Source organism: Procambarus clarkii, chromosome 11, assembly GCF_040958095.1.
Source record: "Procambarus clarkii isolate CNS0578487 chromosome 11, FALCON_Pclarkii_2.0, whole genome shotgun sequence".
Classification (NCBI taxonomy): Eukaryota; Metazoa; Arthropoda; class Malacostraca; order Decapoda; family Cambaridae; genus Procambarus; species Procambarus clarkii.
The window spans coordinates 31,295,865-31,312,856 of NC_091160.1; the positions used below are offsets into that span (position 1 = coordinate 31,295,865).

General features: G+C 42.8%; 1 protein-coding gene across 1 annotated transcript in view; it reads right to left on the bottom strand.

The window, feature by feature from the left end:
- Positions 1 to 16,992, bottom strand: part of sotv (exostosin glycosyltransferase sotv) — a 47,358-nt gene that overhangs the window by 16,377 nt on the left and 13,989 nt on the right. The window contains exons 7-11 of the mRNA XM_069322456.1: positions 15,123 to 15,245; positions 14,556 to 14,669; positions 14,060 to 14,293; positions 10,769 to 10,850; positions 2,419 to 2,585 (exon numbers count right to left, since the gene is read on the bottom strand). Of these exons, the coding sequence (XP_069178557.1) occupies positions 2,419 to 2,585; positions 10,769 to 10,850; positions 14,060 to 14,293; positions 14,556 to 14,669; positions 15,123 to 15,245 (720 nt within the window). The remainder of the gene's footprint in view (positions 1 to 2,418; positions 2,586 to 10,768; positions 10,851 to 14,059; positions 14,294 to 14,555; positions 14,670 to 15,122; positions 15,246 to 16,992) is intronic.

A 16,992-nucleotide genomic window follows, 5' to 3' on the forward strand; every position in this document is an offset into this window, starting at 1 on the left:
GAAACAAATGTCAGGTAACCTGATACTGATGATGAGAAAGCCTGCAAAAGTGAGGCACAATAGCCTGCTTTTCCCACAGCCGCAGGTACAACTTTCCTCAACATCAGTGGAAAGATATGAAGTCGACATAATTCTGGGTGTCAATCGTCTGGTAGAGCCAAAGGTCAAGGAATGGCACCTGATGAGGCTGATGAGAGAGAACTGGTCACATGGAAGCCAGAGCAAGGATGTGGTCCACAAAGCCTTCCATTTTTGCCATCACGAGGAGCAGCATCCTGACTGGTGGAAATATATAAATCATCTTGCATCTGGTTCCATTTGAGATGCAGTGCATCCAATGCAAACAAATCCCCATCTGAGACCTGTGGGTGAGAGATGAATCAAAAGGACATCTAAACTGCTGCCATCTCCCCAAAACTAATGCAGGTGCACCACAAAGACCGGTCCACCATCACTGCCTGTGCTAAACATTTAGATAGCTGGAGGCAACTCTCCAACCCATGCCAGATGTGCTGGTAAAGAGCTTGAAAGAGGGAGAGGGAGGCTGCCATGGAACCAAACCTGGAAAACCTGAAGATGGTGCTGAAGTAGGAGAAATCTCAGGGTACATGGAGTACACAACCTGCAATCCTGAAACCACTAGAAAGCTGTAGTAAGTAGTAGAGGGCATCAGCCAAACCCAGCTCAAAAGGTGCACCATGCAGATGAAGTGCAGGTGGTTTAACAAATACTCAAGCTCCCTAAAGGACAAAAGATGCTTTCCAATGACCAGGTGAAGATAGGAAGTATAGCTGGTTTCAGAAGGTAGAGGACACATACTTGACTTCCCAAACCAGCTCGACCATTCAAGTTGCTGCGTTAGAAAGAGTGGGGAGTTCAGAACTTTCACCAGTAACCTAAAACAGCCAAGCATCTGCTGCACTACATCCCTTGCCAACAGGAATAACTAACAACTGGGGCCCAAAGTAAGAATCACTCAAGTCTCACCCCTCAGGATTCCACCACTTGCATTGATAATTCTGCCCAATGTAGGTGTGCACCAATGTAGGTCTACCCCTGAACCAGTAAGGAAGGTCCACCAGTTTAAAAGTGGTGAACTCAGAAGGCAAGAACAGCCAGACCAACCAGTAATCGTTTAAGGATGAGGCACGATCAAGACTCCTACACGCTTTGCGGCCAATATATATATATATATACAAGATACGTGCACCTACAGTACTTGTAAACAGCACTACACCTACCAACATATTGCTCACAATAATGATATCTTACCCATATTGGTTGTTAAAACAGTGAGAGCCAAGATAACAGTCAAGGTGCTCAAGACCTGGTGATGGTGGTGGTGTTGGGTAGCAGCTCGTTGATCCTTTAGCAAATAGTACAGCAATACTTGCCTCTCTTTAAAACCAATTATCATTTGGAGGAGGTTCTTGAGTGTAGATGAATGATCCTATTGATTACACTATATTTGTAGATTACACTGATATTAGTTCATTTGAGCCTATTGATGTTGGGGTGGTGATATTTACCTAACTGTGACAATAGAGAAGCGAGGTATAGCACTTTGTCCTGCCTACTTGCCTTGTTGTACTTGTTGTGTTTGATTTTAACTTTCTTAATGTTTGAACTCTTTGCTGTTTTTTGTTTTAACTTTGTGGATAGAAATGGTTCTAAGGACTTCTTATTCCAGTGCATTCTAGGGTGGGTACACATCACATTGCAAAAGTTTGTTGCATCCCTGATGGCACTTTAGTGCATCATATCCTCCCAGGTACCCCCCACAGTCTTCATTTGGGTAGTGTGTCAGTGGTACATCATTTTAACAGTGAGTTTGGTGCGTTCCATCTAACCGTAAGAGTGGAATCTCACGATACCCTCACTTCTGGCTTCTCAAGATACAGTCCTCATAAATCTTGAAGGTTTCCAGTAGATATAGGAAGGTGTTTTCCAGATATCACATTGATATTACAATTTTTCTAAGAAATTCAAATAATAATAATTCAGTGAAAACTACAAGGTCCCTATATCATGAAAGTGGGAAACATGGTGATAATGAATGAGTTAAATGACAAATTATATGATAGCCCTACTATGGATACCTATAGATAGCTTTCTGAAAATAAGTAATGAGTGGGATTTAGCTAATTATGAATCTGGGTGCTATGCAAATAAGCGAGCTTCAGTTAGAAAGATTAACAATTTTTTTTTAGAAAACCAATAACTGAAGACAGCACAATGAAATCACAAGTGTAACGTATCAATGAGAAAATATTGAGGTTGTACGATGGGCTCAAACCCGAATTCCATCCCATCGCACGGCCTCACTATTTTCTCATGCAACTGAAGACTCTTTCAGACCTAGCATCCAAAGTGCATACTAATCCATACATGGTATTTAAAGTGCACACTAATTCATACCTGGTATCCAAACTCCAGCTCATCAGCTGTCATCATGTTGATGTCATCATCTATAGCAAGAATGCACTCTGTCTCAATCTCTTCATATGGGTAGAAGCGGTTACTGAGTTTGTTTTCTCGTGTTTGCACAACTTTAAGAGGAACGCTGATTTTGGGCCACATGGACGCTGCAAAAGGAAAAGCTCTACAGATTTCTTAAATTGAGAGACCAAATTAACATTACAGTAAATTGTGTGGAAAGGATTTTCAGGACACACTGTAACTTGAAAGAACCTGAACAACAGGCAAGTCACTGTAATGCTCTTAAACAATTAAGCTTCATTAGCTACATTTTTATAACATGTAAATATAGGATGTATAACATTACAGATAACATACTGTATACGTATTGTAAATGCACTTCTTTCATACCTCGATTTTATATCAGAATCTAACCCTATCTTGCTCAAGACATCATCACACTTATCAACCAATCCACATTGGAAAAAATCTATCCAATCTTACACGAAAATTATTCTTTGAAAGATAGTATTAATGTAATTATTGAAGTGTCTTTAACCTTTAAACTGCTCAGCATAAGGGGGTATAATTCTAAAAATATTTTAATTATGTCAAAATTACTTTAAAATGTTAAACAAATCTCCAACTTATTGGCTTCAGCGTCATGAAACTTTCATCAAAATATTTTCAGAAATTGATTTGAAATTGATGAAATATTAAAAAAAAAAAGAACGTTTTGTCGATAAGGAGAACGGCTCCTATTAACTGGAACTGATGGATAATGCAATAATAAAGAGATGCAAACACCTTTCCAACGCACAAAGAAGAATAGTAGTGAGAAGTGTCCACAAAGTGGATATACAGCTGGTGCCTTTATAGCATTGGTGAGTAATACATAATAACGCAAATAATAATGAGTATGTTATTATGCTCTATTTTGTTATATATCATATATAATTGTTATATAACATTTCCCAATGTTAGAGAAAACAGAAAAAATCCTATTCAGGATAGTTTAGAAAAGCATCCCGAATGGAAGGGGCCACAACAAACCGAGAAGAGAGAAACGAGAGCACCCGGTCCAAAGATCAGGATGGCTCAAGGAGGCGCATGAGCAGGCCGGAGGTGAAACAACGCCTGAGACAGCTTGTGGAACGGGGCAGAAGTTTAGTCTCCATGGTGTAGTGGTAAGACACTCGCCTGGTGTTCCGCGAGCGCTTTGTCATGGGCTCGTATCCTGGCCGGGGAGGATTTACTGGGCGCAAATCCTTAACTGTAGCCTCTGTTTAACTCAACAGTAAAATGGGTACTTGGTTGTAAAAACGATTCTTCGCGGCGGGGATCATATTCCAGGGACCTGCCCGAAACGCTACGCATACTAGTGACTGTACAAAAATGTAACAGCTCTTGTGTATATCTCAAAAAAAATAAATAAATAAATAAATAAAAAAAAAAAAAAATAACATCAACACCAAACGCAAGCTGGGGCGGCTCCGCCAGCGCCTCCCAGGACAAGGCAACAGTACACGGCATCAGATGACAGTCCCGGAACAACCCTGAAGGGAAAGACAAGACAACCCTATCAGAGACTGAAGAACCCTTTGCAGAGATAGGAAAACCAGAACGACCGCCAGGAAACCACACACTGCCACCAAGACAAAGCACACAGGTGGGAGACCAACAACGAAGCCACCAGCGTCCCCACAAGCGACGAGAACACGAGACAAAAACCCCAGATGCGAAGACTCAAGGGGAAGAACGAACCAGCCCTGTACAGGGCTGGACTGATCCGCAAAAAGAGGCGGAGCCACGGGAAGCTCCTCAGGATGGGAACCAAGGAAAGCAGAGCAGAGCCAGAAACAAGGATGGCAAAAACAAGAAGGAACAGCTGCCAGGGAACCAGGAACCCAATCCCGGTGAGCCGAAAAGGAACCAACCCGGATGAGCAGAAATGCCCAGTCTGTGAGGAAACCCCCCCTCCCTTGCTGGACCCTGGAAAGACCAACAAGGCCAAACACCGAAGAGCCAGGGCCCAGGCAGAGGCCAACGAGGAAACCGAGCAACACAAACTAAGGCACGAGACGCGAAGCGAAAAGCAGTGACCCTGCAACCCTAAGGAGACCAAATTAAGGAGCAGTGCAACCAGCTCCAACAGGGAAAAACGAGGCATGTGTCACCAAGGTATACAGGAGTAGCAAGAAAACAAAAACGCACGTTCCAGAAAAAGAACAAAGAGAAGCCGTAGCCAGGACCGGAATCCAAGCTACCCCTGTCCCAAGAAAAGGAACCAGGAGGGCAGGAGCGGTCGACTGGAAGTCCACAACCTCCCGCAGACATTGCAACACAAAAGCCTTCAGGGAGAACAAGGAAAAAGTGAACCCAGTACCAAAACTGAACACTGGGGTAGTCCAAAATCAGGGAACTGAACATAGAGGCCCACCCCAGCACCTAACAACAGTATAGCCAATAAGCACCAACCAAGATACACAGCTATGTGTAGCATAGAGGAGGGGAAAAAACAGAAATAGGCAAGGAAAAGACCAGAATACGGACCAAGTAGCAGCCGGTAACGCAATGTACACGATCAACCACAATGTGTGGCGTGGGGGGGGGGGTCGCACATACACAGGGACACCATGAATATCAAGGTGAGTGTCCACAGATCGAGAAAAGACCCAAGCGGCGAAAAACGAATCAAAAAGCACCGAAACGCGGGCAGCGGCCCCCAGTACACCAAGAACAAGATACACGGACAAAGTAGTTACTGTAAGACACACACAAAGTGTCCAAGCAAAACGCACAACACTTAACACCCCTGTTAGGAGCCAATGACGCTACCCTGTCAAGTGGGGAAGTGACAGGATAGACAAAGGACCATTTAACACGGGTGGTACATGCACAAGGGAGGACAGGCAGAAGTTGAGTACCCAAATGAGCCACAGACACACAGAACTGTTTCAGTGTCAGTAGTCAGTAAGTGGAATGCACTAGGAAGTGATGTGGTGGAGGCAGACTCCATACCAGTCACAAATGTAGAGAAGATAGAACCCAGTAGGCTCAGGAAGCTGTACACCTGACAGTTGAGAGGCAGGACCAAAGAGCCAGAGCTGAACCCACACAAACACAACTAGGTGAGTACAACGAGTAGAGTACCCCACCAAACAGCGAGAACCAGCACCCGGCCGACAGATTCGCCAGACAGTACAATCTCACCTGCAAAACAAGACACACCACCGTGTCACGACACAGCTGAGCCATGCAATGTAACAGGAGCATCCCTAGTGGAGAACGTTCAGAGGTGCGTGCCCAGTAGAAGAGGGTGAGATGCATGCAATACAGAGGCGGAGGAGGGGCCACTCAGGGCCACCCCACACTTGCTTCAGAACACCAAGTATCCAGGGGTTATGACCAGAAAGAAGAGGAGCAAAAACAGTGTAGAATCCGCGAGAAAGAATGCGGAACACCAACACACGTGTACACTGCCCAGAACAAAACGATTACACTGGCCCCAGCGCCCGAGGTATGAACCTCACCACCCGTCTTCCGGGCAGCGCGGCTTGTACACCAGTCGTATGTACACATATCGTTCATACACCAGCAAGGTATACGTACATACGTACAAGGCAAGGTAATGAATATGAGGAATATCGAAACAGGAAGGAGAGACGATGTGAATACAAAAGAAGGACAGGAGGGAAACCTCACTGGAAGTCAATAGACGTTCCCAGAACATTGGAAGTACCGAAGAGGTACACGAACCAATGAAAACTGTGACAAACAAGCACAAAAGCACAAAGGCACAAATGGGCCCAAAGACACCCCAGACCAAGGGACGTGAAAGGATCCCGAAACAAAGGGAATAGCAATGCGATATAAGCGCGAAAAAGGGGAAGAAACTGGGTGAAAAGCACCCCCATGAAGGACGGAACTGAACGAACCCGAACCCAGGGAGGGGGTAGATCTGAGACCAACACGAATGCAGAGGGGATAGGGAAAACCCCACTCTGAGGAACTGCAAGCCCCGCTCTGAGGGTACAAAACCCCAAGTGGGGTAAAACGGGGCCTAGGCCTCCCAGGCAATGCCTCCCCAACCCGGGAACCCATATGGCAGGACTCAGGGCTGAGTCGTTCCCCCAAAGCCCCAACCCCAGCCCCGCAAGTAAAAGCCGGGGCAGCCATACAAAACATTAACCCTTAACATGCTCGGAGTTTAATATCCTGTCATCCCCACAGGCACATGTCATTTTGAAACAAAAAAAATATTTTTTCTTCCTAACCTGTTAATTTGTGTTCACTGATCACGGGAAAAATAATAAAAAAATCGTAAGTGGCATATATTGCCCGCTATAGGGCGGGGAAGTCTGGCAAATTATAGGTGCTGACTCAGAGTGCGTCCCAGGCGGTCTGTTGTTTGCCAGCTGTCAGGCCAGAGTTGCCACAAAGAGATAGTTACCTAATTATTTCAATGTCTCTGATTGATTTTTCATAGTTTTTTTGCTGTAATATTATTCAATAGTGTGTAGTTTGATATATTTATATAATAAAATGAGTGAATCATTGCTGTACTCAAAAATATGGTGTGCATATTGTTGATTCAATTATGTTCATCAATCAGTGAACAAATACTTTGTCGGTTATTACACTATAAGCACAGGTTATATATAAGTATCTGCATGTTTTGTTCACTATAACGAACCACTAAGTAGCTATTATGAGTCAAAAAGTAACGAGGAGTGACCGCCGTGTACCAGCCAGCCACTCCCGCCCTCCCTCCAGTCATCTGACTCACCCACATTCTCCTCCCTCAATACTGTTTTTGCTATAATTCACTATATACAGACGTTATATATAAGTATCTACATGTTTTGTTCACCATAACTGTACATCTAAGCTTGTATGGTGAGTAAAGGCACAAAGACATAGGACCTCACACAGTCAGCTGATGGCTGCCACCCTCAAGGCCAGACGCACTAATATTTTTCCTCCAACAATACTGTGTGGTGTTATTACGCTATATATCTTATATACAGACGTTATATATATAAGTATTTACATGTTTTGTTCACCATAACTGTACATCTAAGCTTGTATGGTGAGTAAAGGCACAAAGACATAGGACCTCACACAGTCAGCTGATGGCTGCCGCCCTCAAGGCCAGACGCACTAATATTTCTCCTCCAACAATACTGTGTGGTGTTATTACGCTATATACACACATTATATATAAATATCTACCTGTTTTATTCACCATACTTGTACAAATAAACTGGTATGGTACCCAAGGACCATCGTGGTAACCAGTAAACAACACCGTCGTCTGCACGGTGGTGTCGTGCAGACGACGCCACCGCCCTCACCAAAATGGCGGCTCCAAACCTTCTCTTGCTGTTTATACCCTCTATACACACGTTATATATAAGTATCTACATTTGTGTTCACCATAGCGAACCACTAAGCTGGTATGCTGAGTGCAGTCAATAAAAGGTGGCCACACACAGTCAGAAGACATCGCCATCACCCTCCCTCCCACAGCATTACTCCTCCGTCCATGGCGCCCAGCACTAAATATCACCACAATCCTGCTATTATCAGAACCCTGGTCAGTTTTATCACAGTCAGGGGTCTTCTGTAATAATATAATCGCTACATAATAGCATGAACAAGTATATTTTGGCATTTTTAGGCGATGCTGTGGTCACAAGCTGAACAGCAGTGCTGTTAGCTCATGCTGCGTGCGTCAGGCTTGGTTGCTCACTCAATACTGAGGCCAATAACACCCGGGAGTTTGGCCCACAATTTTTTTTTTTTAATGGCGTCTGTTTACAAGAGCTCTGATGAAGGTGTGGTGAACCCCGTGTATCCGCGGGCTGTTTAAATCTTGCGTAGTACTCCAACACATCATATGACGTGATGCGCAGTTGACTGGAACAACGTCCAACACGTCATATGACGTGATGCGCACTTTAAGGGTTAAGGAAGGGAGCCCACTGGTCAGACCCATACGGCACGGCTGGAGGAACAGGCTCGAATGCCTCCGCCGCCACCCCGGAAGAGGAAAACCCCCGAGACCGCCTGAGTCTCAACCCTACCAGACCCTGCCCCAACCCTGTAACCCGCCTATGGTTCGGAGTCGGAAGCAAGGGAAAGGAGGTATGCACAACAGAAGGGAAAGGATGAGGAGGAGCAGATGGAACCAGAGCCGAAGCGACTCCCACCCCCAAGTCCGGACCCCTTAACCAAAACGGAGCAGTCTCGGCGCATCCGTGTCCACTCACGGGGGCCAAGCGGGGAGGACCACCAAACACATAATATAGATATATAAATATATATATACCCCAAGAAAAGCGATGGGGACCACAAAGGCAGACCCCCACCAGGCAGAAAACAAAAACAAAAGAAAAACCTCGCAAGAGGACAACGTTCCCAGGCGGAACAGAGCCGGCCACTGTCACAGGTGAAAACTAGCTGTGCAGTACCCTGCGCCCCTACCAGTGACGAAAACTACTGTACTCCTACCCAGAGACAAACAAAAGCTGACCCCAAGGACGGCCAAGTACCGAGCAGTAAACAGCACAGCGGAGGTAGATCCCGAGATGACTTGTGGAAGGAGGCCCCAAGCCCCAAGGGCAGTACTGTACTTACAGGGCACCTAGGGAAGGGAACCCTAGGTGCATGCAGCCCGAGTACCGTGGAATACGTCTCCTGGCTCACGCATCACCTGTAGACAGCCCACACCACAAGGCACAGAACTGAAACAAAAGTCGCAGCCAGAGGCATGACCGCACCAGACTTCCATCAGCCAAGAACTGTAGGTTGGGTTGCCGGCGGATGGGTCTGGAGCTCCCCTTCCCCCTCCCTGGGGGGGGGTTGGTGGGGGTTGCGCAGACCGCGGCGTGGCGACATGATGACGTCATGCTAGTTTGCTAATTTTCACTTGGGGAGTTCTGTCCACCTGTTTGGCTGTCGGTCGCAATACTTTTACCAGATTGGGGTTTGTTTTGGGGCACCTACCTTTCTGGGTGTCTGTCCCGATCGATGGCAGACATAGAATGATCCCAACCACAGGGAGGGGGGTCTCTATAGGCCAATGCTCCTCGTACCTCTCTAGAGGGGGCCAGGTTCTGGCTCTTTGTCCCCGGTAGGCAAGAACTCCATGCATTGACTGATGCCAGAAAGATATACATAACCATTCAGCCTTGATAGTTCTGGGGAGCCGGCGGGGCTCCCCCTAGAAAATATTTTTTGGGGGGATTTTTTTTTTATAGGTTTTTAGGTTTTTCCCCTCCTTTGTTTATTATTTGAATTTGTTGTAACCTATACATCCTGGAGAATGCATACCCCTACCTATGTGAAGACAGTATTAAATTGGTCAACAAATAAATCAGTCACAACTCTCAGAACTTGGGACTTAGAATTTTTTTGGCTGATTTTTTCAAAGATTTCAATCTCTATTTTTCTTTTTTCTGTAGATTGTTTTGATGATTAGGGACCAGATTAGGGCTTTTTACTTATATAAAGTATACCCTAAATATATCTCCTGAATCATTATAATTATCCCTATATTTTGTTTATTTGGGGAATTATTTTTTCTTGACTTCATTTTATCACATAGTGACCTATAACTTTCACATATTTGAGTACGAATGCCAAACAATGTTTATTACAACATACAAGTAAATTCATGAATTAGAACTGCCTTATTCATTGTCGAAAACTTCAACTTCAATTATATCTATAACAAGAATTTCAACTTACTTTAGTATCGAAAAATATAGTTTCTGACCGATTCTCACCATTTTTACATATAGGTTGCACAGCTGTCTGTTCTACAATCCCTATAGAATTGATTTTTCATAAACTCTAAACGTTTGGAGTTATAAATTTTTGTTGAAGAACAAGAACAAAACAAATAGGACATTGAATACTATAAAATGCTCAGGGTGACCTGGAAGGCTATCTGGTGTGACCGGGAACGTCAGGATTAGAGTCATACGCTCCCGGGAATGGTCAGTATCCTTGTTCAGCTTTATTTTATTTGTTATTCAACAAGGCACTTATTGTGTTCTGCTTAACCATTTTAGTGGAATTTTCTTTACTTTTGGGCAGTACTTTGATCCCCCAAGCTCCTCTCACTTAGTAAAGACCCCCCAGTTTCTGGTCCTATCTCCTGATAGGCAAGCACGTGTCTCAGAGGCCTGATGCACATCTTAAGGCTTGGCTATACCAGTGAGTGAGCTACTGAGGGCCCCCCAGAAAGTGAGGTTTCATCACATTCAAAGCTTAATTTATATTAATTTCAAATAATTACCCTTTTAATTAATTAAATACAAAAATGTAACTGTCGACTAACCTTGTGGTGGAGCTTTCTTCTGATTATTCCACACAACAAGCACCTTGGATAGTGATGGGACCTGTACCATTGTCTGGATTACCTAGAGATACAAGAAAAACATGCAACAAACATATATATATATATATATATTAAATATACAAACAACACCCCTTAGCCCAATCAGCTCAGTTCCAATAGCAATCAGAACATAGAAATGACTGGATATTTGGTCAATCCTTCTAACCTCAAAAAAATACAGTAATAAATTTATTTATAAAACTTTATAATGATATGCTGCAGCTTCACTAGGCACTATAAATCAACACACAACAAAATATGGTTTAGGTAATTTGCAATAAAAATGACTTATTGTGGGTACTCACCAAGGGTCAAGATGTTTCTTCACATATAAAGTAATTGATAAAACAAGTACAGTATATTTATACATGCTGATATTAATTGAGAAAGGAGGATCATACTTATAACTGTAGTGTGTTGTCCCTTTAGACATATTGTCTAAAGGCACAATGGGATCTTACCTAAGTGAGAATAATTCAGGATGAGGGACTAGATATAAAAGGCGGTTCAGCTATTGCACCAATAATGTTCATCATCTATATAAATCTTCCAGAAGGCATACAGAACTATGATACTAAGCTATTGGAGAAGATAAGAGACTTAGATGATTGTCATGACTTCAAGATGACCAGAACATAAGTTTATGGAACAACACTAAGCAAATGGAATTCAATATGAATAAATGCCATGTTGGGGGATGTGGAATAGGAGAAAATTTGGCCACACATAACTTACAAATTACGTATGTGCAAAAGACATTAAAGAGCGCCAACAAAGAATGAGACCTAGGGGTAGTTCTAGATAGTAGTAGTTGTTCTAGATAGTAGACTATCACCCGAGGACCACATAAAGAACATTGTGTGAGGAGCAAAGGCTATGCTTCCCAACTTCAGAATACTGTAGCTCTTATATTAAAGAAATTGTTGATTTTCGTGAGACCAAAACTGAAATATGAGGCGGTAGTATGGTGTCCATATCTCAAGAAGCACATCAGTAAACTGTTAAAGGTGCAAATACATGCTATTAAATGGCTTTTTGGAAATGTAAAGCAAGTTCTATGTTAAATAAGTTTGAGCTATGTTAAATATGCCAAAGCTAGAAAAATAGAAAAAAAAAAAAAAAAAGAGTTGAAATGATCAGTATGTACAAAATAGTATCAGAAATCATGAAAATTGACAAAAGATGAATGCTTGAAAACTGCAGTTTTAAGAACAAACAGTCATAGATTCAAACTTGATTTGAGGAAACAAAGTTGCCAAGGAAACATTAGAAAGTTCACTTTTGCAAACAGAGTGGTAGACAGTTGAAACAAGTTAAGTGAGAATGTGGTGGAGGCCAAAACTGTCAGGAGTTTCAAAGTGTCACATGACAAAGAGTACTGGGATGATGGGACACCACGAATGCAGCTCTCATCCTGTAACTACACTTAGGTATTTATACATACACAAGCAAGGGAGGCAGGAAATGAGAGTGCTAGGGTTAACCACTGGACTGCGCCAACCGAGAAAACTCTGATTTTTTTGTACCCATTCAAAATGTGTGCGTGTTTGGTTGTGTACGAAATGGTCTCTTAGGACCTCCAGTGAGAGGCAGCCATCTTGGAAAAAATTGCGAGAATGCCCTAGGGCTGCTGGCTGGGTTAGTACTGAGTGAGCAACCATGGGTGGCGCACGCATCTCTGGCTCCCAAACACCTGTCTAATTGCGCTCTGTCGGTGAAATTCAAACCTTATTGTTTGAAGAACATAAGGGTCATGATATTAGTGAAGCTAGGTGTAATAAGGACCTAACACAAAGGTCAGATGCAAGTGATACAGCACCTATGAGGACGATGCAGCGAGCGTATCCAGTTGAAGCTCTGAGCGCCACCCTCACCAATCTATGCCATCTCCAATTTATATAGATGATACATAGATGAATCGCTTTCTGCGTTCAGTGATGATGTATGTGATACAAGTAGCATAGATGAACATGGTGGTGTTTTCCATAGATATTTTCAAGAATAACTGAACCTCTCCAGAATGCCTGAATCTCTTTTAGATTGGCAGACACTCTTCGAGGGTGGCTGAATCTCTTCCTTCGTGGGACCTTACAAAGCGATCTTTTCCTATAATCTTTTCAATACTATCTTATGCTTTACAAGCTTGGTAACATACCACCTACAAGTACTAAAGCCAAGGGTGTAGGTGAGTGCGTTACTCGCAAGCACACAGAACGAAGAAACAGTAAGCGAAAATCTATCTGTACCTGGTGCAATGAGAGCAAAGTCGTGCTGTGTACCATGGACTACTTCGTTGATTATTACTCACTTCCGAAGTACTGAGTGTGTAATACAGTGTGTTACTGTGTGAAACTGTACATATTTTAAATTTAGTGAATTTTTAACACGTAATATTGCGACAATAAACATTTATTGTGGACACATTACTGACACATGTATCACAGTGCCATGGAACATTATGAACGTTCTACTGTATATATATTGTAAAGGACACAAATATGCATCATATACGATAAAAAAAAAATAACCACATTGGAAATACATAGAACAAATAATTAAAAATATATTTGTGGCAACACACGGTGCTTGAATGGCCCGCGCGACCGTGTCTGGGAGCATCACGCCCGGGCAACCAGCCCCTGATAACGTTACAGCGCACCTTGTCCACGTCCTCACGGCCAAGGTAAGTGGAATTTGACATTTATATTTACATAGACATGTTCAGGGAAGGGAATTCATAATTTTAATAAGAATTTTTTTTTTTTTGGAGGGAACACTTGATTTCATGTATACAGGGTGGGGGGTGGGGGGGTGAATTTCACTATAAACTTGGCGCATCACAGTGGTTAAGTATGACAGGAGATCCTGGTGATACTTTTTCAGACTTAGCCTAGGGTACAAATTACAGTATTTGCAGCATATGGTATGTAGCTACTCTATTTTACCTTAACATTATAGCCCACTTATTTCATTATACAAAACTTCTCAGACTTGACTGAGATTTGACTTTCATTAACCTACTTTTACATGCATACGATTCAATATGGTACACATGAACCAATGTGTTACTTCTCCTGTATTAGGTATTGAAACATCACAGGCTAACATTTGACTCTTATGCTAAACAAAGGTCTGTACTGCTTTTGCCTATAGGCAAGAGTAAAACTAGCATTTGCTTCCTAATTTACATTTCAGTTTTAAGACACTAGTACAGTATTTTAGTTAAATTACCTGAAAGAGTGATTCCAAGCGGTCATAGGTAAGGATAACTGCAGTAAAGCCTTCATTTGCTGGGGCTGTGAGAGGAAGGAAAAGAGGATTTTCAACTGCTGAGGGTACAGGCCGAGTATTCCACTGCTGCAGAGATTGCTGGTGGGCTGGGAACACTCGATCATTGAGTATCTTCAGAGTGGTAAGGGTGATGTCTCTTATTGTTGAAAAATACTTTTCATATAACCACAATACCTGAAACAATTACAGTACTGTAAATAAATACTGTAACTGCAGAAGTACTTTTGTGAGTAAACACCAATGATGGTAATCAAATACAGTACTGTAGTATGTACATTTAACTAAATTTAAATACCAATACAGCACTGTACATAAACACTGTAAATAAACTATACACTGGATTTCCCTGATAGATTGGATAGATGGGTACTGGATCAATTCTGCTGCAACAGAAATTTCCAAGGCTTGCTACTTTTGCCCATTTGATACCACACACCTGTTTCTGCATATGGCCGAGTCGTTCCTGAGACACGTCTCTCTTGAGTATTTCAATCACAGTCGGCAGGTCCTCTTCATACACTTGAACAGCTGCCTTGCGCCAGTCTATTACCTGGAGCCAATGCACAACTTATTTTACGATATCTCTGGACATGTCGGTTTAAATCAAAATTTCTCAAATGGGGTTCTGCAAAACCTCAAGGTAACTAGGAGTTGTGCAAGAGACAGTGATAAATAAGTTCAGTCTAATAATTTGCAAATTTATTTTTTGCAATAAAAGGCAAATTCTATTCATATGCAAATGTATTTTTGAGACATTTCTGTGTTTCATTTTTCTCATTTAACCAGTATCAAAAGCAAAGACAGAAATCATCTCCTTTCAGTTGTGTGTTGATCTAAATTACGACCAAGAATTAATTTCATGGGTACAAAGGTTGAAAAACGCTGGTCTAAACTAATAGCTGTAAATTATGCCACAATACTGGTAGACCAAGAGTAATTTTTAGTTTATACAAGTCTAATTAGAAGGCTTATAAATAACAATCCTAAATAGGACCTTTATTACCTCAGAAAATGGCAAAACATATCCATCAGCTACAATCACAGGTACACATCCTGCACGCATGGCATCATATAGTACACTCTGACCAAGGCGGCCCCCACGAATGACCAAACAAAACTTGGCATCCTGAAAAGAATTGTTTTTATAAAATTATCATTGAGTAAATCTCAAAGTTAGAATTCTCAGAAAGACTTAATGCCTTAATGCCACTCCAAAAAAACCTAAAGTCCAAGCACTGCAAAATGCATGTAAATGCTCTCCACTAACCTGTCACCAAAACTTACCTGGAAAGGGCATGTGAACCTTCATCCCTTCATATGTAACCTTCCTGAGGTGTGGAGAATCTGCCTACCTATAGATCGACCAGGAACAGGTAGCATAACCACCAACAAATTACAAAACATCTGCCTTTCACATGAGCCAGCCAAGCTTAACTCTTCAGTCGCTAAGAATGATCAGCCATGCTTTCCTTTAGCCTAAAGACAACAATCAATGATTGGAAAGAGGACAGTCTGCCATTGCATCTAAAGAACAAATGAAATATCTTAGACAAATCTATAGCCACACTGCAAGTGCAGATGAGAAAGCTAGAAATTTGCTAAGACTTACAAATTTAGCAAGTTCTGCATTGTGTACCATTTGGCACAGATGTCCAAAATAATATGCTCAACATCTCATAAAAGAATAGGAGATTGGCTGCCATGCCACCCAGATTAGTAGGGGCTGCAGAACCCAGACCTGCAAACTGCATATACAAAATTCAGCTATAACCTGATAAGCTATTAGTCAAATACCAAAAGTGGCATTCAAATGAAGATTTAAGGCCCTCTGAACCCATCTAGCAGCGATAAAGGTAGGGGTTCAATAACACCCAAATAACACTCAGGAAAGTTGCACACATCATCAGGCATGGAGGCAAACAAGGTAGGCATGTAAATCCTCTCTCCTCCCCTCCGTTCAGTGAGGGAATATTGGTCTCCTGGGTTATCCATAGATAACTAGGTAGGCCAGGTGTAGGAAAAGCATCTAAGATGAGCAAACACTGAGCCCCAACCTGAACCATTCGACGAGAGAAGACTTGTGCAGCAAAGAAAAGAAAACAAAAAAAATCAGCTAACTTATCCAGGTGCACCCTTGGCCAAAGCTCAGGGCCCAACTGCACCGTAGGCAGAGCCAGACCTTGCCTCCAGTAGCCTTGTTCCACCTGCAGCTTCAACACCATCAGGTGTCAGATTGTCCCAGATGACTTGCAAGTTGGTCGAGTGGTTGTTTGAAAGCCTAAACTTTGCCTGCATAGTTTTTTCATCTGGGGAAGGGTTTGACTCCAGGTATTGTATTAGTTTCTCTGGTTCCAGCCATTTTGCTGCTCCTGGAGCCAGTGGGTTCATGCCCTGCTTGCCCTTTATCAGCTCTTGCTTCTCTAGTTTCCCCTTTGGGTTTGTCATGGTTCAGTTCCAAGGTGCCATCCCCCCCCCCCCATTATGTGACCAATGCTCACCAGGCTGCCCAACATCAGCGGTCGGGCCCATTACTTCAGGGGCACAAGTTTGTGGCTGTGTGGCATGCCCTGAGGAGTATTCGGCTTCCTCCAGGCTCTGTACTCCGGCTTCTTTCTGACTGCTCCCCAATGGTTCATTGCTTGAACTGTTGGAAGATGCTTCATTTCATTGCCCTGTGGAGCTGGATGTTTAAGTAACTTGGCTTCTGGATTCCCTGGGCTTGGTTCTCAGTGTGTTCACATGCGGGGTGTATCTAATGTTCTTGTGGACTGGTGATCTTGCTTTTGCCCCATTTCTATGGAATGGACCATCGATGCTGTATCTTCTGTTGGCTCTGTGAGACGTTCAGTTGCCCAGAGGTGAACTTCTTCACA